This window comes from Phycodurus eques, chromosome 18 (genome assembly GCF_024500275.1).
Source record: "Phycodurus eques isolate BA_2022a chromosome 18, UOR_Pequ_1.1, whole genome shotgun sequence".
NCBI lineage: Eukaryota > Metazoa > Chordata > Actinopteri > Syngnathiformes > Syngnathidae > Phycodurus > Phycodurus eques.
In genome coordinates, this window is record NC_084542.1 from 439982 (window position 1) to 465859 (window position 25878).

Consider the following 25878-nt stretch of genomic DNA (forward strand, 5'->3'; position numbering starts at 1 on the left):
ATGGTGCAGGATTGACTGAGAGTTAAAAAAAAAAAAAAAAAAAAGGGGCGGGGGGGGGAATGGGATTCTGGAAAATTTTGGTTTGGGATTGCTAGCACTCTGTGGTGGCTGTGGATCAGTAGGTAGTGGAGGTCGTCCAGTGACCGAAGGGTAACCGGCTGTGCCTGTCCACATGTCGAAGTGTTCTTGGGCAAGTCACTGAACTCTAATTTGCTCCCATTGGCCCTGGCAGCAGTCGCCCATTGGTGTATGCATGTGTGAGTGGGTGAATGTGAGGCTGTGTAAAGCGCTTTGGGCACTGTGATGGTGTTGATAAAGCGCTACATAAATTCAGTCCATTTACCATTTACCAATCTCTGTTGGAGTGAGATTTATTTTCAAGAACTCGTTATTGGGTGGGATTTATTTATTTTAATTTTTTTTTAACTCGTGGTTGGACGGGATGTTTTTTTTTTTTTTTTTCAAAAACACCCGGGAGTGGGAGGGAGCGGGATTTTTTTTAAACACAAACTTGAGTTTGGAAGGGAGTGGGATGAACCTCTGTGGGACTCCAACAAAAGAGGTTCCATCCAAATCTGATGTGGCATTTCAAAATAAAAGTCCCCTGAAATGTGCATATTTTACTGTGACTACCACTGATTTAAAACATTCATTAAAAAAATCTAGGAGGTATCGCAACACCACTCCAGTTCTGGGGGACACTACACCACCCCAGGTGTCCAACAAAAGTGGTCCCATCCAAATCTGACGTGGCATTTCAAAATAAAAGTCCTCTGAAATGTCCATATGTCACTGTCATTACCACTGATTACAAAAATTCAATCTAAAAAATCTAGGAGGTATCGTAACACCAGTCCAGTTCTGGGGGACAATACACCACCCCAGGTTTCCAACATAAGTGGTCCCATCCAAATGTGATGCAGCATTTCAAAATAAAAATCCCCTGAAATATGCATATTTCACTGTCACTCCCACTGAATTAAATAATTCATTCCAAACAAAATCTATGAGGTATCGCATCACCAGTCCAGTTCTGCGGGACACTAGACCACCCCAGCTATCCAACAGCAGAGGTCCAATCCAAATCTGATGTGGCATTTCAAAAGTCCCCTCAACTCTGCATATTTCACTCTCACTCCCACTTCTTTTAAGAAATGATTAGTTTGTTCGTTTCACAAAATCTTTCCCCTTCATACATGTAGGAGACAATTTCAATTTTACTGTCATCGCCATTTGATGTAGTATATCTGAAGTCTTTCAAAACTCCAGATTGTTTTATCATTAAATATGATTTTTTTTTTTTTGCCTTCAAAATTAACACATAAATCACTCATACATACCACACTGTTCTTATTCATATGTATTACAATATTTCACAAAAACAGTCAATGATAAAATTGTTTTCCGTTTCTGCAACACAGAAAAAAAGATTGGTCTGAACATTTATTTTAGCTGAGAGTCTGTGGGTTTCCATGACAACAGAAGACTAACTGTTTAATGTTTATGTATTTATATACATACATATTTACCTTTGTGGTCACATTTGTCTGTTAAATCTGTTTGAATGTTTTCATGGAAAATATTTTAAGAACAATTTCGTGTTTAGGTCAAATCTGCCTGATGCCGCGAGGCAGTGAGAAACTTGGAGATCGATGAAGAGAGTATGATCTTGTGGATTTCTTCTATTATCTGTCATTTATCTGCTGCCGCTTTTTAAAGCGCACGTTAGATGAATCATTTCCTTATTTTATTGAGGTTTGTGTAAAACAAATCAGGTACAAATTGATTCATGTCATTGCTTTAATATTTTTCTTTTTCTAGTTTTCATGGTGTTCCTTATCTAAATAGCAATAAAGCGCTACCAGGCATCTGTGAAACGGTTGGTTTCTTTACTGAGGTAAATACAACGCTAATCCTGTTTATGGTTTTGGAGAAAATATACATTTAATTTTTGTTTTTTTTTACATTTACATTATTCATTGTTTCATTCATTATGATTACATTATTTATGACATTATTCACATATCATGCAACACTATTTCTCTGTTCGGGCCTTGCTCATGGTACCACCTTTCGCATTCATCACTGGAACTCTTCAAAGTAAACGTCCCTCCATCCATCCATTTTCTGAGCCGCTTCTCCTCACGAGGGTCGCGGCCGTGCCGAAGCCTATCCCAGCTATCACCGGCCGGGCAGGAGGCGGGGTACAACCTGACCTGGTTGCCAGCCAATCGCAGGGCACATACAAACAAACAACCATTCGCACTCACATTCACACCTACGGGCAATTTAGAGTTGTCAATGAACCTACCATGCATGTTTTTGGGATGTGGGAGGAAACCGGAGTACCCGGAGAAAACCCACGCAGGCACAGGGAGAACATGCCAACTCCGCACAGGCGGGGCCGGGCATTGAACCCTGGTCCTCAGAACTGTGAGGCAGACGCTCGAACCAGTTGTACACCGTGCCGCCTCAAAGTAAACATTCAAACACAAAACAACGTAAAGCAATATTTTGCATGTGGAAACGTTTAACAACGAAACTTGCTGATTATTGTTATTAAAATGCTATTATTTAGAAATGTTTTTCTTCAAAATCGAACCAAATCCCATTTCTTTGGCGTTAACAAACCATAATAACATTGATATGCCAATAAAGAAAAAACACATCAGGTAGTCTTGCAAAGTAAAACTCGCCCAGTTTGACATGGGAGGACCTGTTCCTGGTGGGTTAGCTTGTTGGGGACTTATTTTGAAATGCCACATCAGATTTGAATGGAACCTCTTTTGTTGGAGACCTGGGGCCTCATGTACAAAGACTTGCGTGGATTTCCTACTAAAACATGACGTACGCTCAAATCCAGAAAACGTCGTACGCACAAAAATATAGAGATGTATGCAACTGCGTACTCATGAATCCAAGCACATTTCCTTCGTACATTCCCATCAACTTGGAAATGAGCACACACGTTGGAGTAGCCGACTCCTCCCTGTCCACGCCCACATTTGAATATGCAAATCACATTTAAATGAACCTTGCACCTGAGATGCCGATTAGCCATTGGTGTGTGAATGTGAGGCTTTGTAAAGCGCTTCAGGCACTGTGATAGTGAAGATGAAGCGCTACATAAGTGCGGCCCAGTTACCATTTATTTTGTATGATTTTTTGAAAAAAGATATACTTGCAGTCATGTATGGAGATATCAACTAAACTATTTTTTAATAACTCCTTCAGCTTGATGGCAATCCCCGAACCCGTTGGTGGACACCAACGGGTTCGGGGATTGCCACCACGATAGGAACCGACCACCTTACGGCCACAGCTCCGGTCGGCCACCTCGGCAATAGAGGCGCGGAACATGGTCCACTCGAACTCAATGTCCCCCGCCTTCCCCCGAGACGTGGTTGAAGTTCTGCCGGAGGTGTGAGTTGAAACTCCTTCTGACAGGAGATTCTGCCAGACGTTCCCAACGGACCCTCACAATAGGTCGGACCGGCATCCCCACCCACTTGGTGGGGAGCCAACTCACCACCAAGTGGTGATCAGTTGACAGCTCCGCCCCTCTCTTCACCCGTCCAAGACATGCGGCCGCAAGGCCGATGACACGACCACAAAGTCGATCATTGAACTACGACCTAGGGTGTCCTGCTGCCAAGTGCACGTGTAGACACCCTTATGCTTGAACGTGGTGTTCGTTATGGACAATCCGTGATGAGCACCGAAGTCCAATAACAGAACACCGCTCGGGTTCTGATCGGGGGGGGGGGGGGGGGGGGGGGGGGGGCGTTACACCCAATCACGCCCTTCCAGGTCTCACTGTTATTGCCCATGTGAGCATTGAAGTCCCCCAGCAGAACAATGGAGTCCCCAGCGGGAGCGCTCTCCAGCACCCCCTCCAAGGACTCCAAAAAGGCTGGGTACTCTGAACTTCTGTTTGGTGCATAGGCACAAACAAGTGTCAGGATCCCCCCACCCGAAGGCGGAGGGAGTCTATCCTCAACGTACAGGCGCCGAGCCGGGAAGCAATAAGTATACCCACACCTGCTCGGCGCCTCTCGCCGTGGGCAACTCCAGCGTAGAAGAGAGTCCAACCCCTCTCGAGAGGAGTGGTACCAGAGCCCAAGCCGTGCGTGGAGGCGACTCCGACTATATCTAGTCGGAACTTCTCTACCTCACACACCAGCTCGGGCTCCTTCCCTGCCTGAGAGGTAACATTCCACGTCCCAAGATCCAGCTTCTGTAGCTGGGGATCGGATCGCCAAGGTTCCCGCCTTTGGCCACCGCACAGCTCGCACTGCACCCGACCCCTAAGGCCCCTCCCGCAGGTGGTGAGCCCATGGGAAGGGGGACCCACGTTACCCTTTCGGGCTGTGCCCCATGGGTGCAAGCGCTCGCCTTCGAGCCCCACCTCCAGGTCTGGCTCCAGAGGGGGGCCCCGGTGACCTGCGGAAACCTGAGTCAATTTTTTGTCGCCATCATAAGCCATGCTTTGTCTACTATTTGTTGAATTGTAGTCTGTAATTATGTGTTGTTAAGATGGCTGTGTTTATTGGAAATTATTTAGAAATTATCCATCCATCCATCAACTCTAAATTGCCCGTCGGTGTGAATGTGAGTGCGAATGGTTGTTTGTTTGTATGTGCCCTGGGGGTATACACCCTGAACAGGTCGCCAGCCAATCGCAGGGCACATATAAACAAATAAATATTCGCGAACGCCCAAAAAAATAAATAAATGCTTGGCCTGGTCGGCTTGGAATAGACCGGGCGTTCGGGAGTTTTCCTTAAATTCCCAATTGCCACCCCGCCCCTGCATTTATCGTTATCACGGAGGGTGTGGAGTGGGTAGGCAAAGACAGAAAAGCATGATGCTAATTGCTAAGCTATCGTGTCATGAAATCTCAAAACACCAAAACAGGTGATTCGGTGATACAGTACACTTGTCACAGATCTGGCTGGAACCACGCAAAAACAGAGAGTAACCAAGTTTGAACACCAAAAATAAGCCAATTTATACGCGACGGGAGTAGTACAATAAATGTAAAATAATTCACACAAGATGTCCTCTGTACCGGAAATGAATGAATACATCACTCGAGAAGTCATCTGAGAATGGGGTCAGGTTAAAAGTATACTATTATGATAATAGATATGTGTAATATAATATTAGATAACCTTTATTAGTCCCACAATGGGTACATTTCCATCATTTCAGTAGCAATAGTGGATATAGGAAATATAAATAGCATGCGAGAGAATTGACTTTTGAGATCTGAGTCATCTGATTTAATATACTTTTTTGTTTGTTTTTTAAACTAAGGTTGAAAACAGAATTGGTAAAGGCGAATTAATCCATAGAGACAGATATTTTTGACGACGGCACTTCGAAATATCATATACTTTGATTCAGGCTGCAACTTCATAATGGGTGGCACGGTGGACGACCGGTAAGCACATCTGCCTCACAGTTCTGGGGACTCGGCTTCAAATCCAGCCTCGCCTGTGTGGAGTTTGCGTGTTCTCTGCGTGGCTGCGTGGCTTTTCTCCAGTTCCTACGGTTTCGTCCCACGTCCCAAAAACATGCATGGTAGGTTAATTGAAGACTAAATTGCCCGTAGGTGTGAATGTGTGTGCAAATGGTTGTTTGTTTATATGTACCCTGCGATTGGCTGGCGACCGGTTCTGGTTCCCCGCCTCTTGCCCAACAATAGCTGAGATAGGCTCCAGCGCGCCCACGATCCTACTGAGGATAAGCGGTTCGGAAAATGGATGGATGGATGTTTCATAATGTACAGTTGTTGGTTGTGTGCCTTTTAGTTAGGTAGTTGAATTAAGGTCTTACTTCAGCAATTTGAAAGTGTGTTCTATGTTCACTAATTTAGTACAATAATGCGCAATGATATGATCAAAATAATGATGAGCTGAGGAATATTTTATAAATATTAACGCGCCGCATTGCTTGTTACCTCTCAAAGCTGTGTTTTTTGAGTATCTGTTACCACCAACACTGGGTGTTAGAAATTATATGAACTGGTTGGGATCATGGAAAGGTAATGGTACATCGACACAAAAAAGGTCAGGCTTCAATACTGTGCATCTGTCCTTGACTACCTGCCTTCCATTATTTTTTTTCCCCAAACTTCATATTCTTGAGTTTTTTTTGGTTTTGTTTTTTAATATAATGTAAAATAATATGATGAGAAGTTTTCTACTATTCCTCTCGAGACCCGGACTCAAAATGTGTTTGACACCCATGTTATAGTGCTTTAATTCAAATTAACAGAATGTTAGCCTGTGTCTAAGATACGCATGTCAACATGTTTTCAAGGTTATCTACAGGAAGCCTACCTTTGGACCAAGCAGGTCCTGTCCATCATGGAGAAATCTATGGTTCTTCTTCAGGATGTCACAGACGGATCCCTGTATGAAGGAGTGGCGTACGGGACTTACACAACACGCTCGCTGTTCCAATATATGTTTCTGGTGCAGCGCCACTTTTCCATTAGCCACTTCGACCACCCCTGGCTCCAAAAACACTTCAATTTCCTATACAGGACCATCCTTCCTGGTAAACGGAACATCCTCATACCCATTGTTTTTCCCTTTATTTTCAATCTGTGTCGTATAATGCACTTCTTTTACTGTAAAGCGGTTAAAGTAATACCAGAAAGCCATGAGTGCTGTCCAACAATAAACATATAGGCCCTATTGTATATTTACAGTGATTAGTAGGTTCTTAAATTTTAACAATGATCTAAACCAGAAAAGAATTCACAGAGTAGATGAGAGTTCATATTTTGTGTGAAAACTGAACTGCAGTTAACGTGTGACAGTTGCCTTTTGTATTTTTCTGTTGTAAATTGGAGCCACTCTTGGCTACAGTTCTCCCACTTAAAAAGATGAGAGATAAATCACATTGTCTGATTTTGAAAGAATTTATGAGCAAATTATGGTGGAAAATGAGTATTTGGTCACCTACAAACGAGCAAGATTTCTGGCTCTCACAGACCTGTAACTTCTTTAAGAGGCTCCTCTGTCCTCCACTCGTTACCTGTATTAATGGCAACTGTTTGAACTCGTTATCAGTATAAAAGACACCTGTCCACAACCTAAAACAGTCACACTCCAAACTCTAATATGGCCAAGACCAAAGAGCTGTCAAAGGACACCAGAAACAAAATTGTTGACCCGCAGGCTGGGAAGACTGAATCTGCAATAGGTAAGCAGCTTGGTGTGAAGAACTCAAATGTGGGAGCAATTATTAGAAAATGGAAGACATACAAGACCACTGATAATCTCCCTCGACCTGGGGCTCCATGCAAGATCTCATCTCGTGGGATCAAAATGATCACAAGAATGGTGAGCAAAAATCCCAGAACCACACGGGTGGGGGGGGGGGGACCGAGTGAATGACCTGCAGAGAGCTGGGACCAAAGTAAGAAAGGATACCATCAGTAACACACTACGCCGCCAGGGACTCAAAATCCTGCAGCGCCAGACGTGCTTAAGCCAGTACATGTCCAGGCCCGTCTGAAGTTTGCTGGAGAGCACTTGGACGATCCAGAAGAGGGTTGGGAGAATGTCATGTGGTCAGATGAAAGCAAAATAGAACTTTTTGGTAAAAACTCAACTTGTCGTGTGTTAGGTGTCTACATTATATCCTATGCAGGGCCCAAGGCCCCAAATTACAAATTAATAAACGACCACTACACTCACCAATTTTTGCATGTTCGTTTTCTCTCAGGAATGCTAAAACCAATCAAGAAACTCACACAGATAGAATTTTGAGCCTTTTATCATTCTCAAGAGCTCAGCAAAATATGTTGAGAGAATTCTGGGTGTTTTCTCTCTTCCCTTGAGCCGAGCCTCGCGTCTGCGTCGCAGGCGGAGAGAAAATGGCGCATCTTTCCATGGTCATCCGACACAATTTGTAGATTACAACACAAGTGCAGGGAGGGCAGTGTTCCTCCTCACAGCTGGCTTGTCTCAGTTGGCTCCCGGACATCCTGACCTGCTGTCTTCCCCCCTTTGTCTGTTGGATGACTTGTTTTCCTGTAGCGGTCAACGAGTACATTCGGCAGCCGCCTTCTTTTGCAAGATCCTGTAAACAACGTGTCCAAACACACACTGCAAGCATATTGCACAAGCTAAAATGTTTCAAGGTTACTGTGGGGCCAGTAGTTTAAGCAATCTCATACTAAATACTAAATCTGTGAATACTATAAGAATTGATGACAGAAGAATTCTATTGTATGGTGAAAACAACAGTTCATAACGTGTATTCTTTTATATGGCTAGTATAACACGAGTCTGGAGGAGAAAGAATGCGAAGTTGCACCCAAAGAACACCATACCGACTGTGAAGCATGGGGGTTGAAACATCATTCTTTGTGGCTGTTTTTCTACAAGAAAGGGCATTGACTATGAAACGTGGCTGGGTCTTTCAGCATGACAATGATCCCAAACACACCGCCCGGGTAACGAAGTAGTGGCTTCATAAGAAGCATTTCAATGTCCTGGGGTGGCCCAGCCAGTCTCCAGATCTCAACCCCATAGAAAATCTTTGGAGGGAGTTTGTCTGTGTTGCCCCAAAACATCACATCATCTCAACATCATCTCTTGAGGAGATCTGCATTGCGGAATGAGCCAAAATACCAGCAACAGTGTGTGACAACCTTGTGAAGACTTACAGAAAACGTTAGACCTCTGTCATTGCCAACAAAGGATATATAACAAAGAATGAGATGAATTTTTATTGACCAAATACTTATTTTCCACCATAATTGCTTAATAAATGCTTTAAAAATAAGACATTGTGATTTTCTGGGTTTTTTTTTTTCTTACTTTGTCTCTCATTGGTGAGGTATACATATGATGAAAATTACAGGCCTTTCTCATCTTTTTAAGTGGGAGAACTTGCACAATTGATGGCTGACTAAATACTTTTTTGCCACTGTGTATGTGCGCGTGTGTTTATACACACACACATATATATATATATATATATATATATCCAACCATTTTCTTCTGCTTAAACGAGGTCGGGTCGCGGGGGCTGTAGCTTTAGCAGGGAAGCCCAGACTTCCCTCTCCCCAGCCAATTCCTCCAGCTCTTCCGAGGGGATCCCGAGGTGTTCCCAGGCAATCCAGCATGTCCTGGGACGTCCCTGAGGTCTCCTCCCGGTGAGACGTGCCCGGAACACCTCACCAGGGAGGCGTTCAGGAGGCATCCTAAACAGATGCCCGAGCCGCCTAATCTGGCTCCTCTCAATGCGGAGGAGGAGCGGCTCTACTCTGAACCTCTCCCGGGTAACCGAGCTTCGGACCCTATCTCTAAGGGAGAGCCTTGCAGAGGAAACTCATTTCGGCCGCTTGATCTTGTTCTTTCAGTCACGGCCCACAGCTCGTGTCCATAGGTGAGGGTAGGAACATAGATCGACTGGTAAATAGAGAGCTTTTTCCTTTCAGTTTAGCTCCTTCACCACAACGGGCCGATACAAAGTCTGCATAACTGCAGACGCTGCACCGATCCGCCTGTCGATCTCCCGTTCCATTCTCATCCCAGGCACTTCACACTCGGCTTCAAACCACTCCAGTGAGAGTTGGAGATCACAGCTTGATGAAGCCAACAGAACCACATCATCTGCAAACAGCAGAAATGCAATACTGAGGCCACCAAACCGGACCCCCTCTACGCCTCGGCTGCACCTAGAAATTCTGTCCATAAAAGTTATGAACAGAATCGGTTACAAAGGGCAGCCTTGGCCGAGTCCAACCCTCACCGGAAACGAGTCCGACTTACTGCCGGATATGCGGACCAAACTCCGACTCCGGTCATTCAGGGACCGAACAGCCCGTATCAGGGGGTTCTGTACCCCATACTCCCAAAGCACCCCCCACAGGACCCCCCGAGGGACACGGTCGAACGCCTTCTCCAAGTCCACAAAAAACACATGTAGACTGGTTGGGCGAACTCCCATACACCCTCGAGGACCCTGCCGAGGGTGTAGAGCTGGTCCACTGTTCCACGGCCAAGACGAAACCAACTGCTCCTCCTGAATCTGAGGTTCAACTTCCCGACGGACCCTCCTCTCCAGCACCCCTGAATAGACCTTACCAGGGAGGCTGAGGAGTGTGATCCCCCTGTAGTTGGAACACACCATCCGGTCCCCCTTCTTAAAAAGGGGGACCACCACCCCAGTCTGCCAATCCAGAGGCACTGTCCCCAATGTCCACGCGATGTTGCAGAGGCGTGTCAACCAGGACAGCCTCACAACATCCAGAGCCTTGAGGAACTCCGGGCGAATCTCATCCACCCCCCCCCCCCCCCCCCCCCCGGGGGCCTTGCCACCGAGGAGCTTTTTAACCACCTCGGTGACCTCAACCCCAGAGATAGGAGAGCTCGCCTCAGAGAACCCAGACTCTGCTCCCTCATGGGAAGGCGTGTCGATTGAATGGAGGAGGTCTTCGAAGTATTCTCCCCACCGGCTCACAACGTCCCGAGTCGAGGTCAGCAGCGCCCCATCGCCACTATACACAGTGTTGATGGTGCACTGCTTCCCCCTCCTGAGACGCCTGATGGTGGACCAGAATTTCCTCGAAGCCGTCCGGAAGTCTTTCTCCGTGGCCTCACCGAACTCCTCCCTTTTTGCTTCAGCAACCACCAAAGCTGCATTCCGCTTGGCCAGCCGGTACCCATCAGCTGCCTCAGGAGTCCCACATGCCAAAAAGGCCCAATAGGACTTCTTCTTCAGCTTGACGGCATCCCTCACCGTTGGTGTCCACCAACGGGTTCGGGGATTGCGGCCACGACAGGCACCAACCACCTTATGGCCACAGCTCCGGTCGGCCGCCTCAGCAATGGGGGCCCGGAACATGGTCCCTCGGACTCGATGTCCCCCGCCTCCCCCAGAACATGAGCAGTTCTGTCGGAGGTGGGAGTTGAAACTCCTTCTGACAGGGAATTCCGCCAGACGTTTCCAGCAGACCCTCACAATACGTTTGGGCCTGCCACGTCGGACCGGCATCTTCCCCCACCATCGGAGCCAACTCACCACCAGGTGGTGATCGGTTGACAGTTCCGCCCCTCTCTTCACCCGAGTGTCCAAGACATGCGGCCGCAAGTCCGATGACACGACCACAAAGTCGATCATCGAACTGCAACCTCGGGTGTCCTGGTGCCAAGTGCACGTGTGGACACCCTGATGCTTGAACATGGTGTTCGTTATGGACAATCCATGATGAGCACAGAAGTCCAATAACAGAACACCACTCGGGTCCTGATCGGGGGTGGGGGGCCGCTCCTCCCAATCACGCCCTTCCAGGTCTCACTGTCATTGCCCACGTGAACATTGAAGTCCCCCAGCAGAACGATGGAGTCCCCAGCGGGAGCGCTCTCCAGCACCCCCTCCAAGGACTCCAAAAAGGGTGGTTACTCTGAACTGCTGTTTGGTGCATAGGCACAAACAACAGTCAGGACCCGTCCCCCCACCCGAAGGCGGAGGGAGGCTACCCTCCCGTCCACAGGGGTGAACCCTAACGTACAGGCGCCGAGCCGAGGAGCAATAAGTATACCCACACCTGCTCGGCGCCTTTCACCGTGGGCAACTCTAGAGTGGAAGAGAGTCTCGTCCCTCTCGAGAGGACTGGTACCAGAGCCCAAGCTGTGCGTGGAGGCGAGTCCGACAATATCTCGTCTGAACTTCTCGACCTCATACACCAGCTCGGGCTCCTTCCCTGCCAGAGAGGTGACATTCCACGTCGCTAGAGCCAGCTTCTGTAGCCGGGGATCTGATCGCCAAGGTCCCCGCCTTCGGCCACAGCCCAGCTTGCACTGCACCCGACCCCTATGGCCCCTCCCACAGGTGGTGAGCCCATGGGAAGGGGGACCCACGTTACCCTTTCGGGCTGTGCCGGGCCGGGCCCCATGGGTGCAGGCGCGGCCACCAGGCGCTCGCCTTCGAGCTCCAGAGGGGGGCCCCAGTGACCCGCGTCCGGGCAAGGGTGTGTGTGTGTGTGTTTGTGTGTATGTATATATATATATATATATATATATATATATATACATACACATATATATATATATATATATATATATACAGTGGGTACGGAAAGTTTTCAGACCCCGTTAAATTTTTCACTCTTTGTTATATTGCAGCCATTTGTTAAAATCATTTAAGTTCATTTTTTGCTCATTAATGTTCACACAGTACCCCATAGTGACAGAAAAAAAACTTGATTGTTGAAATTTCTACTTATTTATGAAAGAAGAAAAACTTAAATATCACACAGCCATAAATATTCAGACCCTTTGCTGTGACGCTCATATATTTAACTCGGTTGCTGTTTTATTGGTCATACTTGAGATGGTTCTACACCTTCACTGGAGTCCAGCTGTGTTGGATTATACTGATTGGACTTGGATTTCGGAAAGCCAAACACCTGTCTATGTAAGACCTTACAGCTCACAGTGCATGTCTGAGCAAATGAGAATCATGAGGTCAAAGGAACTGCCTGAAGAGCTCAGAGACAGAATTGTGGCAAGGCACAGATCTGGCCAAAGTTACAAAAAAATGTCTGCTGCACTTAAGAGCACAGTGGCCTCCATAATCCTGAAATGGAAGACGTTTGGGATGATCAGAACCCTTCCAAGAACTGGCCGTCCGGCCAAACTGAACAATTGGGGGAGGAGAGCCTTGGTGAGAGAGGTAAAGAAAAACCCAAAGATCACTTTGTCTGAGTTCCAGAGATGCAGTTGGGAGATGGGAGAAAGTTCTAAAAAGTCAACCATCACTGCAGCCCTCCACTAGTCTGGGCTTTGTGGCAGAGTGGCCCGACGGAAGTCTCTCCTCAGTGCAAGACACATGAAAGTCCGCATGGAGTTTGCAAAATAAAACACCGGCACGATTCCAAGAGGGTGAGAAATAAGATTATCTGGTCTGTTGAGACCGAGATATAAATTGTTGGCCTTAATTCTCAGCGGTATGTGTGGAGAAAACCAGGCACTGTTCATCACCTGTCCAGTACTGTCCCAACAGTTCAGCATGGTGGTGGCAGCATCATGCTGTGGGGGTGTTTTTCAGCCGCAGGGACAGGGAGACTGGTTGCAATGGAAGAAAAGATGAATGCGCCCCAGTAGAGGGATATCCTGGACGAAAACCTTCTCCAGTGTGCTCAGAACCTCAGACTGGGCCGAAGGTTCACCTTAAAAAAAGACAATCACCCTAAGCACACAGCTAAAATACCCAAGGAGTGGGGCTTCAGAACAACTCCGTGACTGTTTTTGAATGGCCCAGTCAGAGCCCTGACTTAAACCCAATTGAGCATCTCTGGAAAGACCTGAAAATGGTTTCCCACCAACGTTCACCATCCAACCTGACAGAACAGGAGAGGATCTGCAAGGAGGAATGGCAGATGATCCCCAATTCCAGGTGTGAAAAACCTTTTGCATCATTCCCAAAAAGACTCATGGCTGTATTAGCTCAAAAGGGGGCGTCTACTAAATACCGAGCAAAGGGTGTTAATATTTATGGCTGTGTGATGTTTCAGTTTTTGGTTTTTAATAAATCTGCAAAGGTTTGAACAATTAGGTTTTTTTCTGTCAATATGGGGTGCTGTGTTTACATTAATGAGGAAAAAATGTACTTAAATGATTTTAGCAAATGGCTGCAATATAAAGAAGAGTGAAAAATTTAAGGGGGTCTTTCCGTACCCACCGTATATATATATATATATATATATATATATATATATATATATATATATATATATAAAATATATACATACATACATATACTATATACGTGTGTGTATATATATATATATATATATATATATATATATACACAGGAAGTCCTCGATTTACGAACGAGTTACATTCCTACGCTGGCGACGTAACACGATTTTCCGCATAAGTCAGATTTCACTGTTAAAGTCCAAATTGACTTCGAAATACTTCTGTTGCGGGTATTGTCCCACGTGATTGTGACAGCAAGCTCAGTGTGCGTGGGCGTGGGCGTCGATGTGTGAGTCCGAAGGAGGAACGAGTGTGAGTGTGCACAGTGGCAAGTGTAGCGACGGCGACCGGGGAAGACTAGCGATTAGCGGAGGACCCGTCGACGTCGAATGCGCAGAGGAGCTCATAAAGCCGTTCAAGCAGCAAATCGGTGCTTCGCGCCTTTATTGTTGCCGCCACCCAGCTCAGCTGTGCGACGAGTGAAGGGAGTCAGGTGACCGTAGCGGGAAAGGTTAACACTTCGTATAAAGAACCTAAAATACATTAAAGTAAAAAATTAAGATGCTGTACTTACCATTACTGCTGAGAGTGTGACCAAAGGAGGGCGAAAAAGGCCAAGATACTCCCGCCGCACAAACACAGACAAGCTGCAATAATATAAGAATTTTAGAAGGGGGCCAATACTTTTTCACAGCACTGTATCTGTGTACCACACCTCTCTCTCGTGCACCTGTATTATAGTCCCCTGTGTTTGTGTTTGTGTTTGATCTGTGTACCACACCTCTCTGTTCTGCACCTGTGTCCACTCCCGTCCAAAGGTTTTGGAACTGAGGGCATTTCATTTATTTGTCCTGTAGACTGAAAACATTTGATGTTTGACATTAATAATGAATATGCGACAGAAAATAAACGTCAGCTTTTATTTATGTTTCCAGCAGGATCTGATATACAAGCTTAGAAGATAGATTTATTAAACTCAACCCATCCATTTTTCATATGAGCAAAAACGTGTGTCAGACAAGTGTTTTTTATTGCTCAGATGTGAATTCCAGGTTTTCAAGTTTTTGTCTGTGAGCAAAACCACCAATAGCGAATATCCGTGCCCATTATAATTGTAATTGGATTTTTTTCTTTTTTAAACCCCACCAATTCTAGAATAAGCGGGGATAAACCGCCAATCAGTGTTTCTGGGATTGAAATAAAATACATTTTTATTCAACAAATAAACATAAAATCAACAAATCTGCGACTAGGTGAATCTTGAATATTCCACGGTACCTGGAAATGAAAGCTTTTGACGTCAAAACCAGTCTCCAGCAAAAACAAGAAAGTAAGTCAATAAGAAATTGCCCACACTGTTCAAACACTTTTGGAGGGGAGTTTTAAGTAAATGGCCAACGCTGAATTTCTTTCTTTCTGTTTGATTTGTTTTTATTATTAGGATTTCAGAGAACTGTCGCCATTGCTGATTCCAACTACAACTGGTTTTATGGACCAGAAAGTCAGCTGGTCTTCTTGGACCGTTTTGTAATGCGTAATGGTAGTGGGAACTGGCTGGCCGATCTGATTCATCAAAAGAGAGTGACGGATGGAGTAGGACAGGCTGGCAAAGGCCAGCGATGGTGTACTCTTCACACAGAATTCATCTGGTGAGCATCGGGGGGGTTTCCACAAATATATACACACACACGCACACGTTAGTGCTGGTCACGATTTCTGACCCGTGGTTAGATACATGATTCGGTTTTTTTTGTGGGGGAGGGGTTAAAAAAAGATTTATGATTAGGATTGCAAAAACTGGACCATTTATTTAGGACACTTAGTTGTACACGATTGTAAAAAAAAAAAAAAAAAACTAATAGTCTCCGGTCTCTGCTGTAAACCGGAAATTAAATAACAAAACACTTTTCTCTAACAAAATAGCTACTGTTTAAAGATCCAGTATTTTTGGCTATTTAGACCTCCATAGAGTGACTCTCTAACAAGGACTTTGTATAAAAGTGTTAATTTCATTGGGGAAAAAAACACCTCGGTTTTATCCGACGAGTGTCTAGAAAAGGCCCCTCTGACAGCTACTTCTGTTTGACCTAGTTTTGTATCTGCTTTGTCCATATTTGGTTGAGACCGCCCCCTTTCCTCTGATTGGTTGCCACCGTGTAGAAGACACACTTGTGAGAGCACGTGTTTGTTATGTTGACAGCGCTGGCTCGGGAGTGGAGAGATGGGCGATCTTCGCTGGTGATGTAGATAAGCTCGAGAAATCCAAATGACTTGATTTCAGGCGTCTGGGCAGAAAAACGTCTGGAACTCAGGAATGACGATTTTAATTCAGATTTTAACATGTTTACTGAGGCACCATAGAGCCAATATTCCATCCCTAATACTAGAAAACGTTGGTTTGGTAAAATACGGCACTTTTAAAATATAGTAAGAACTAAACGACACTGTGGCGTTTAGGAAAGAAAAACTTGCTGTCTGTGCCGCAAACTGCAACAACGTAAACATTGAGGTAACCCCGTAACACACTTCCTGTCTGTGCTGAAAACCAGAAATTAAATACCAAAATAAGTAAAAATGTAAAAAAACAAAAAAAAAAGTCTTACTGTCTCACAGGTAACGCAAAGTCGCAAAAGCCCAGTGCTCTCTGTGCAGCCCGGTTAACAACATTGTGCACACGAAGTACACACTACACTGCAGCTGTTTTGGCGGTGTTGCAAAAGGAATGTTATGTAATGCACGCAATAGTTGTGAGTTGGAATAAAGTACTGTTGGCACACAAGCATTGGCGATGAAGATGGACTTGCACTTTGCACCACTCCCCCCTCAGCGCCAGCGCATTTTCCGGCCCCTCACCGACATACACGGACAGTGTCGCCTTGTTGGCCGGGCACTTGGCTGATCCGCAGACTAGTGTAAGTAGTGAAAAGTGAAAGTGAAACTAATCCACCTGACTATAGACAGATTACTTTCCGCCAGCGACGGCAACACGGGTGAACCGGAAAATGTTGTCCCATGAAAGGCAGTTGAAGGGGGCTCGATGAGGCTCGATGAAGGAATGTATCGTCAATCTAGGCTTACGTTTTAGTAAATTAGCTTAAATGTATGTGTGTGTGTACATATATATATATATATATATATATATATATATATATATACACAACATGTAAGTTTGGTAGCACTTTGAGCCTATGTGGTTGTATGTAGAACTGAGGCACACAGTTAAAAGGGCGTGCCATTTCTAAGACGACACAGTATCATGGATTTGAAGACCGCACGGTTTTTGGTTTCGATATAGAATCGTTACAGCCTAGAAGAAATTGCATGCATTTTTGCACCGCTCTTTCTTCATGTGTTCAATACTTTTTCCCAGTGTCATTTCACATTATTGCACACAACTTAATTTCTGTTCCCAACAGCTGGTGAAAATCTCATGTCAATAGCACCTTTGGAAATATATTTAGTGAGAAAAATGGTGACCTGTTAAATACGTCATTCAGCCGCTGTATATGTGTATATATATGGTTTTATTGTATGTTATACTGTTTATATTTTTACCGTTTATATAATTGTATAGTGACCAACCAGGTCAACGGTGGCTAGTGCTGGCAGCTAATATTAGCAGTCAACAACACCATATGTATTCTACTCATACGGCGAAACCCTGTAGTAGAATAATACATTTGAAGAAAGAGGCAATATCAAACTTTCTTGAAACTTTTTTAACCTCCTAATTTTCCCATGTTCTTCAATTTTACTGTGCTTTAGGTATGACCCGGGCCTTATTCCGAAGCCCCCGTCGGATTTTGGGACATCTCAGCTCCATTACTTTGAGGACTGGGGCGTGGTGACCTACGGCAGCGCTTTACCTGCCGACACAAACCGCTCCTTTCTTTCCTTCAAATCAGGGAAGCTGGGGGGGCGTGCAATTTTTGATATTGTTCACAAGAACAAATACAAAGAATGGATTAAAGGGTGGAGGAACTTCAATGCTGGCCACGAACACCCTGATCAAAACACTTTCACCTTTGCGCCCAATGGGATTCCATTCATCACTGAGGCACTATATGGACCCAAATACACTTTGTTGAATAATGCAGTATTGTTTGGTCCAGCCCTCTCAGGTAGTTGCTTTAAGCCATGGGCTGGCCAGGTAACAGAAGCATGTGACTCAAAGTGGTTGAAATACAAGGTGGGGCCTGCTGCTGATGCTCAGGGCAAAGTTGAGGCTGCCATGGAGAGACAAGGGATGGTCTTCATTCGCGGGGAAGGACATTCTGCTTATAGTGCCGACCTGAAAATCCGAAACTTCCAGAGAAACATCCTCCTCCTTCACCCACAGCTCTTACTTGTGGTGGACCATATTCATTTGCATCCTGAGAGTCCATCCAGGGCCATGAGCACTTTCTTTCACAATACAGACCTGCCATTCAAAGTTCTAAAAGTAGACGGCGTTCATGGAGCATTTGTATCTCACAATGCAGACAAGTATAAAATGTTCTGGATGGATGACACAGGTCACAGTAATAGAGGGGTGGTAGGTTACTGGGGTTATCCACGGGGGTATCCATATAATGGCTCCAATTATGTGAATGTCACAATGCCATTAAGATACCCTCACACCCGAGTAGCTTACATTTTCTTTGGACCAGGTGTGACTCTCACCAGCTTCAGCCTGCGTGGTGATGACCAAAGAGTGGATATTTACCTGACTACCAAGGAGCACGCCTACACAGTCTATCTGCTGACTGGAGACGTTATCAGCAAGCCTCTTTTTGCCATGGTGATGAAGGACCAAAAGAAGATTGTGTTCGAGAAAATGCTAGCTCCGGTGGACAGCTCGCCTGTGGAAGTAGAGGAATATGTCAACATGGTGGAGGACAACCTCCAGCTTGTCAAACCAGTCTTCCAGCAGATGGAGCGACATATACTTGGAAAGGTTCTAAATAGTGACAGCTTCCATAAGACTGCAGAACGCCTGCTCCAGATCTCTGATAAAAAGAAAACAGAAGAGGCCATTGAAAAGATGTTTGCATTGTCCAAGAAACAGGGAAAGTACAAGGTGGGAAAGAAAATAAACCTTGGGGAGAAACTCTCTGAGAATTTGCCTGACATTTTTACACAGATTGAGATCAGTGAAAATAAAGTGAGACAGAGGACATCTAAGCGTGTCTACGAGGACAGTCCGGAGGAGGGAGACACAGACTCTCTAGCCTTTCTAGAATATGCCGACAGCCGTAAAAACAGAAATGGCGGCTTTGCGAAAGGGCAAAGATTCAAAGAGGTAAATATGTTGGTAACGACTGGGAGGGAGCGCATTTCCAGCACGGCCTCTTCCATAAGACTCTTTCTCCTCTTGAATACTGCCACCTTCTTCTTACTACTGGCTGTCTTATTGACTCGCTTCCACAGGGGCCGAAGCGTACAAACGCAGAGATGTTTTTATACCGTCCTTATGATTGACTGCTTGATCTTACTTTATCTCTACTCGTCCTGCTCTCACGGGCAGTGTTAGCATCATGAGTGGAATTGTTCAGATGCAAATACGGGTCATTTTGAGATCATTTGATCAATAACGGTAAAGACATGGCCCACTGAATTGCAATACACCGGAGGGACCTTTGCGCGGAACTGTCAGGTTGAGGCAACCATTTTGCATTCACACAATAGTAGACCGCAGAATAAATGGTATTATGAGATATGAATGAATATGTATGCATTTGTGAATGTGTGGGAACTGTTTATGGCTTTACCATTATTACAATTGTACACAGATGAGTGTAATGGGTTTAATGAGTAGTTATGATCATTTATCAATCCAGAGGGCTACATACAGTATGTACATTTTGCAACTCACGATTTTTTTATGAAGCCGTTTGTCTTTACCGTTGTGCAAGAAATGTATTTTTGCTCTGTCAATCAGGATTGCCTTTACTATGAATTTGAAGACTTTAATTGTCATACCAACACACGTTTACACATGATACGGCATGACATTTGATACACATTAGCCCAATAAGTCTCAAGACTTGTGAACTATAAATGGAATCATGAAATTAGATCAAATAAAACAAGATAAAGAAAGATTTTTAAAAAATACAGTTCCGGTATTTGCAGTTGTCAATGTGTGCAAAGGTGCAAATGCAGAAAGGACTTGGATGCAGTGGAATACAAACACCGTAGGCTTGAATTCCACAAAATGTTTACATGATATTTCCATGGTCCTTGTACGCGAAGGGAATGTTGAGTGTTGATCGTGCAGGGGCAAATTGGGCTGAAGTCAGGCGACAGAGCATTGTGCAAGTTTAACAGTCTTACAGCTTCCAGAAAGAAGCTGTTCCTCAGCCTGGTAGTCCTGCACCGGATGCTCCGTAGCCCCCTGCGGTGCAGTGAGGAGGATGCAAGAGAGGGTGTGCAGGGTGGGTTGAGTCATTGATGATGCAGAGAGCCCTTTTTCCGCACCTGCTGGTAAAGATGTCTGCGGAGGTGGGAAGGCCGCCCTCTACTATCTTCTTAGCAGCCTTTGCCTTCCGAGCAGCTGCTGTGCCACGCGGTGATACTGATGCTGAGGACGTTCACCGCCGCACATCTGTTGAAGCTCCTCAAGTCACAGCTCCCCAGTCCGGCACGTCGCAGCTTTCAGAGGAAGTAGAGACGTTAGTGAGCAGACAGGAAGTGATTCGGCACCAGGTGAGGTCCTCGGAAAGATGGACTTTGGTACTTGTAGCTGGAGACCACTTCCACGACTGCTCCTCCAATGTACAGGGGGAAGAGGGGGCGTCTGTCCCTGGTGAAGTCTGCCACCACCTATAAAGGTCCACCACATGTTCAACCTCCTCTCTGTACTCAGACTCGTGGCTGTTGGCGATGTGTCCCACCACAAACTTCACTATATGACAGCTCTGCAATTTTGCTGAGCAGTCATAGGTCAGTAGTGTGAACAGGAGGTGGCTCCGCACGTAGCCCTGTGGGGAGTCAGCGCTGAGGATGATGGAGGAGGACACACTGTGTTGTGGATCCTGACGGTCTGTTGGTCAGAAAATCCAGGGGCCTCATGTACGAAAGGTGCGTACGCACAAAAACGTGGCGTCCGTTCTTTTTCAGGGCAAAGTTCAGATGTATCGAGAGTGACACGAGCGTGGAAATGCGCGGTGCCTCGCGCCGACTGCGTGGCTGGCGTACGCACGTTTCTGCAGCTTTTCACGTCGAGGTGATGCTGGCAAAGTGTTCTCATAAATCTGCACACCAGAGACGCATGAATAATTAGCACTGATGAACAATTCATGCCTGACAACATTTGATTTCAACAATGCAATTGAGGCAAGGACTCAGAGTATTTAATGAACCGCTGATATTTGTGAGGACACCTATGAATTGATGGAGGCGAGCATTTACGGCGCCTCCTGCCCTCACAATCGCTTGGTGACTGCAGCACATGCACTGAAAAAATGTCCTTTGAATTGACTTCATTTGAACACGTGCATCGGTTGCACATGATTCAAATGTGTTTCAATTGACATCATTTAACCTCTTCTGCTAAAAAAAAAAAAAAAAGGTGTTTTCTTTTTTTGGCGTGTTCTCTCCTGTGTATTCAAATAATAAATGGAGTCATCAAAAAGGAGTTCAAGTTTTTGATATCCTCTTTGATATGCCGATGTGCTTCTACTTGAATTCCAAAGATGCATTACAAATACCACAACATTGACGCGTGAACTTTTATCTCACAAGGCTGAGAGTAGGTGACTGTATGAACACATTTGTTAGTTCTAAAAAATACATGGTGTTCACCTCGTGGGGTCATCAGTCAGCCACACGTGCTCCCACCAGCCCTGAGAGAGCAGCGTCACAAACCATCGCAGCGATTCTCTCCACGCACGGGTGAGGCCCTCCGCGCCGGTTCTTCTGCCTTTTTTTTGGACACACTGTGGCGGTGGGCAGCCGTCCTCCGCTTCACGTCCACCTTAATGTCCGAGCCCTTCTTTTTTAGTTCAGCGTGTTCCGTCTCCGCAGCATCGACAGCCGTACACGCGCTGTCCCATTCGCTCTTTCGCGTGTTGTTAACGCCGGAGGACAGCGTGCCGAAGAGGATTTTCTTGCGCGCCTCCACTTCATTGCGCAACTTCACATTCAGAACAATCATTTTGCTCATTTTCCTGTTTTTCTGATCACGCAGAGATCGGCATCTCAGGTGCAGGGTTGATTGAAATATGATTTGCATATTCAAACGTGGGCGTGGACAGGGAGGGGTCGGCGACTCCAACACGTGCGCTCATGTCCACGTCGATCGGGACGTACGAAGGAAAGGTGCTTGGATTCACGAGTACGCAGAGTTTCATACATCGGAATATTTTTGTGCGTGCGCCATGTTTCAGGAGGAAATCCACGCAAGTCTTTACATGAGGCCCCTGGTATATTTATGGATAATTTTCCTAACATTTGATCAATAATGGTAGACAAAAAAAAATATATATATATATATATATATATATATATATGTGTGTGTGTGTGTGTGTGTGTGTATAGGAAATGTTTTACGCCACCTTGGTTTTATATGGGTAAATGTCTCCCATGCTGAAACAGCCCCGGTCAAAGTCCTGTTTTCAAAAAGTTATTGGTGATTTAAAATTTTAGATCATAAAGCCAATCCTTGACAGAGCAAATGGCACACTGAAATACACTTTTTGCACAACAGTAAAAACATAAAAAAAAAACCATAACATCTCAGTTCCCTCTTTTTCGGGTCATTACACACGTTGCCCGACGACACACTGCTTGTGCGCAGAACACATATGCAATACGTGATGTCATCAATAAGCAATTGTAAATTTTTAAGTTACTCTTTACCATTTGCAAATAAAATATTGCCAGACCATGCATTTTGTTGAATTTGGTTTCCCGATGTGGAAACTATCCATCCATTTTCCTCACACGGGTCGCGGGCTGCCGGAGCCTATCCCAGCCATCTTCGAGCGAGAGGCGGGGTACGCCCTCAACCGGTCCCCAGCCAATCGCAGGGCACATTCACACCTACGGGCAATTTAGAGTCTTCAGTCAACCTACCACGCAGGCACAGGGAGAACATGCAACCTCCACACAGGCGAGGCCCGGATTTGAACCCCCGTCCTCCGAACTGTGAGGCACATGTGCTAACCGATCATTGTTCGCCGCGCCGCCAATGTGTGTTTACACATAAAGTATAGACAATTGGATACGGTTCCTGAGCTAAATAAAGTCTGCACCACCACACCCAGATAAAAAAAAAAAAAAAACTAAACATTGAATGAAATAATAAATATAACTTCATAATATTTTGTAATGGCGGCACGGCGGCCGACCGGTTAGAGCGTCTGCCTCACGGTTCTGAGGACCGGGGATCAATCCCCGGCCCCGCCTGTGTGGAGTTTGCATGTTCTCCCCGTGCCTGCGTGGCTTTTCTCCCACATCCCAAAAACATGCGTGCGAGGTTAATTGACTGTGAGTGCAAATGGTTGTTTGTTTCTATGTGCCCTGCGATTGGCCGGCGACCAGTTCAGGGGGGTGTACCCCGCCTCCTGCCCGATGATAGCTGGCATAGCCTCCAGCACGCCCGCGACCCCCGTGAGGAGAAGCAGCTCAGAAAATGGATGGATGGATGAATATTTCGTCATAAATCCTAATCCCCATGTTTCGAAGTCCACGTCGCTAAGTGAAGATCCAGGTGTCGTTTAAGTGACATCCTGGGCCGCTTGCCGATGAGCAAACTGACAACTCCAATCCGCTAGATGGCGGCGTTACACCCATCAATATCGGTTGGGAGCCACGAACGACGCGCGAGGAAGACGCAGAGCGGCGTGTTGAGTAAGATGGGTGCGCGGCTCGTACGCTTGGTGAGAAACGTCAACCTCGATAACAGGGTTCGGCGAGAAATCTCCAAAGACAAGCCTCGGTGTGCACCGAGGCACAAGTTGACTCACCCGACGAACGCTGCTCACGATGAAGGTGAGCCAATGGAGGCTTCCGTCACGGTTGGTAGTCGGAGGAGAAAAACGGCCAATGGTTTCCTTTCTTCACAGCAATTCCCTTTTCGCCAGAAGCGATGTCGGACGCGGTCCACCAGAAGAACGAGCCTCTATTGTTCCATTTGAAGACGGTGTTTGTGGACTCGAAAGATCGAGCGGCAGCGAGCGTTGAGGTCGGTATTATTCCGAGTTGAGTTCCATGTACACTCTTTTCTACATGTTCATTATCCAGATCAACTTTCCACCGTGCTTCCAGGCATTTCATTTGAGCGAGAAATGTTCCTTTTTTTTGCCTCAATGTCACTGCGACTGTGCGTGTTGGAGCTGGATTTTAGAACTACTGAGATCATAATTGTAATAATTATAATTATAGTCCAGTCACAAAACCAATTGGTTGCTACAGCAACATGAATTCATTTATAGCGGGCCCCACAGTTGGAGCCAAGCACTTAGTTAGCCCCCCGTGACCACCATGGGTAATAATTGTTGCTTCGTATCGCTGACATTAGCTTGTTAGCATGCTTCGTACTAATGTCAATGTCCAGAGTGAGATGCAAAATGCAAAACTGATATTCTTTTGTGTGTGTTACCTTAGCCGTAATGTGGCTGTAAACTGTAGATCTTTGGCTGGAAATTTGTTTTCCCACTTGCTCACCGATGACGAATAACTTTGTGCGGAAACCACTTGAGCCCCCCCCCCCCCCCCCCCCCCCCCCAACAAATTCTTTTTCCCACTGAGGAAGAAATATCAAGGTCATGATCTCAGTGTCCTCAATGGTAATTAGCTATGCAATTGTATGCATAGATTTTTCTGTATATGGCCCTCAGAGGGAGAAGTTTGGACACCCCTGCTTTAGGTCATAGGAATTTACTGTACTTGCGAATACATTGTTTGCTTTTGTCTTCATACTTTCTCTCTCCGTTTCCACAGTCACTAAAGGAGGCCTGTGTGGACAAAGAGGCAAAGACCCGTCCGATGAAGTTCACTCTTCCAGGCGACTCGCGTGGCCTCGCAACTCCAACAAGCATCCCTCACGGCAAACTGACCATCGCCGAGGCTCTCAAGGCCCTCAGCAGCCACCACGATCAGCCTCAAACATGGACATCACAGAGGATTTCAGAAGAATATTCTCTGAATTTGAATGAAGCAAACTCTTTTCTTGAGTTTTTCATCCCCTTTCAAATTCAGATTATCCCACCCCAGATTACAAATGTTAAACAATTCATAGGAACGCATGGCAAATGACAAAATACATGATATATAGAATATCGTACATTGGTTTGAGACAAGTTTGTTTGACCAGTACATAGAAATCCAAAAAATGATTTGAATTATTTTTCTTATTGATTCTTTTCTTTTTCTGTCAGGCACCTCCACATAGTTATGTCTTTTCAGACACAAATGTATCAATTCAACAAAATAAAATGGAGTGGAACTGGTGTACAAGAAAATATTACAATATTGACATTCAAGAGATAAATTAATCATCAGAAAGCTGAATTATTTTTCTGTAGTATATCAACGTACATTGGAACCTTGGTTCGTTCATTCGTTCCGGGACTTCAAATGTTCCCAAACTGAAATTCACAGCCCTACCCTTATTTAGTAAATGAGAAAACACAGTTGTGCTCGTGTTTATTACCCAGGCGGAATTTGTAAGGTGGATACAATTCTTCTCTCCATCTAATATATGCGCGCAATGCACCAAAACTACCCCAGACGCCTATTTTCATGCTATACGGGGATGTACACCAATTCAATGCTTTTGGTCTTCGTTTACACAAAAACTCTCACATTTTGAATTTCAGGATTCCCCTTTCCCCAAGATTGTGCATACTTGGCGACTTAAGTATAATCGACCTCCCTAATAAATATTCACAATCATTACTTGTCGCGTTAGCTACCTCTAAGAAAATAATTCTATTAAACTGGAAAAACAAACAAGCTATTGACATCAATCAGTGGCTAAATCTCATCATGGAATAGAAAAAATAGAACGAAAAAATCAAATACACGTCTACGTAGCTAGCTGGTCAACTTTCCTCAACATGCTAAATCAAGACTTGATTCCTTTGCCTGGGTAGGGTGCCTTTTGACAATAGCGAGACCATCTTCGTTCGTGTGGAAGTAAGCTTTTGAATGTTGTATT

At 45.4% G+C, this 25878-nt stretch overlaps 1 protein-coding gene across 8 annotated transcripts in view; it reads left to right on the forward strand.

Moving 5' to 3' along the window:
- The window catches only part of LOC133416901 (dermatan-sulfate epimerase-like), a 46717-nt gene extending 21549 nt beyond the window's left edge, over positions 1-25168 (forward strand). For 3 of the 8 annotated variants that reach the window (XM_061704221.1, XM_061704220.1, XM_061704225.1), the window contains 6 exons: positions 6328-6567; positions 15175-15382; positions 17499-19014; positions 23492-23708; positions 23783-23901; positions 24660-25168. In XM_061704221.1, coding sequence (XP_061560205.1) covers positions 6328-6567; positions 15175-15382; positions 17499-19014; positions 23492-23708; positions 23783-23901; positions 24660-24974 — 2615 coding nt within the window. In that variant the 3' untranslated portion in view covers positions 24975-25168. Of the gene's footprint in view, positions 1-1606; positions 2106-6327; positions 6568-15174; positions 15383-17498; positions 22758-23491; positions 23709-23782; positions 23902-24659 lie in introns of those variants that run through there. The other 5 variants (XM_061704222.1, XM_061704223.1, XM_061704226.1 and 2 more) reach the window with 5 other exon arrangements.
- Positions 25169-25878: the final 710 nt, after the last annotated feature.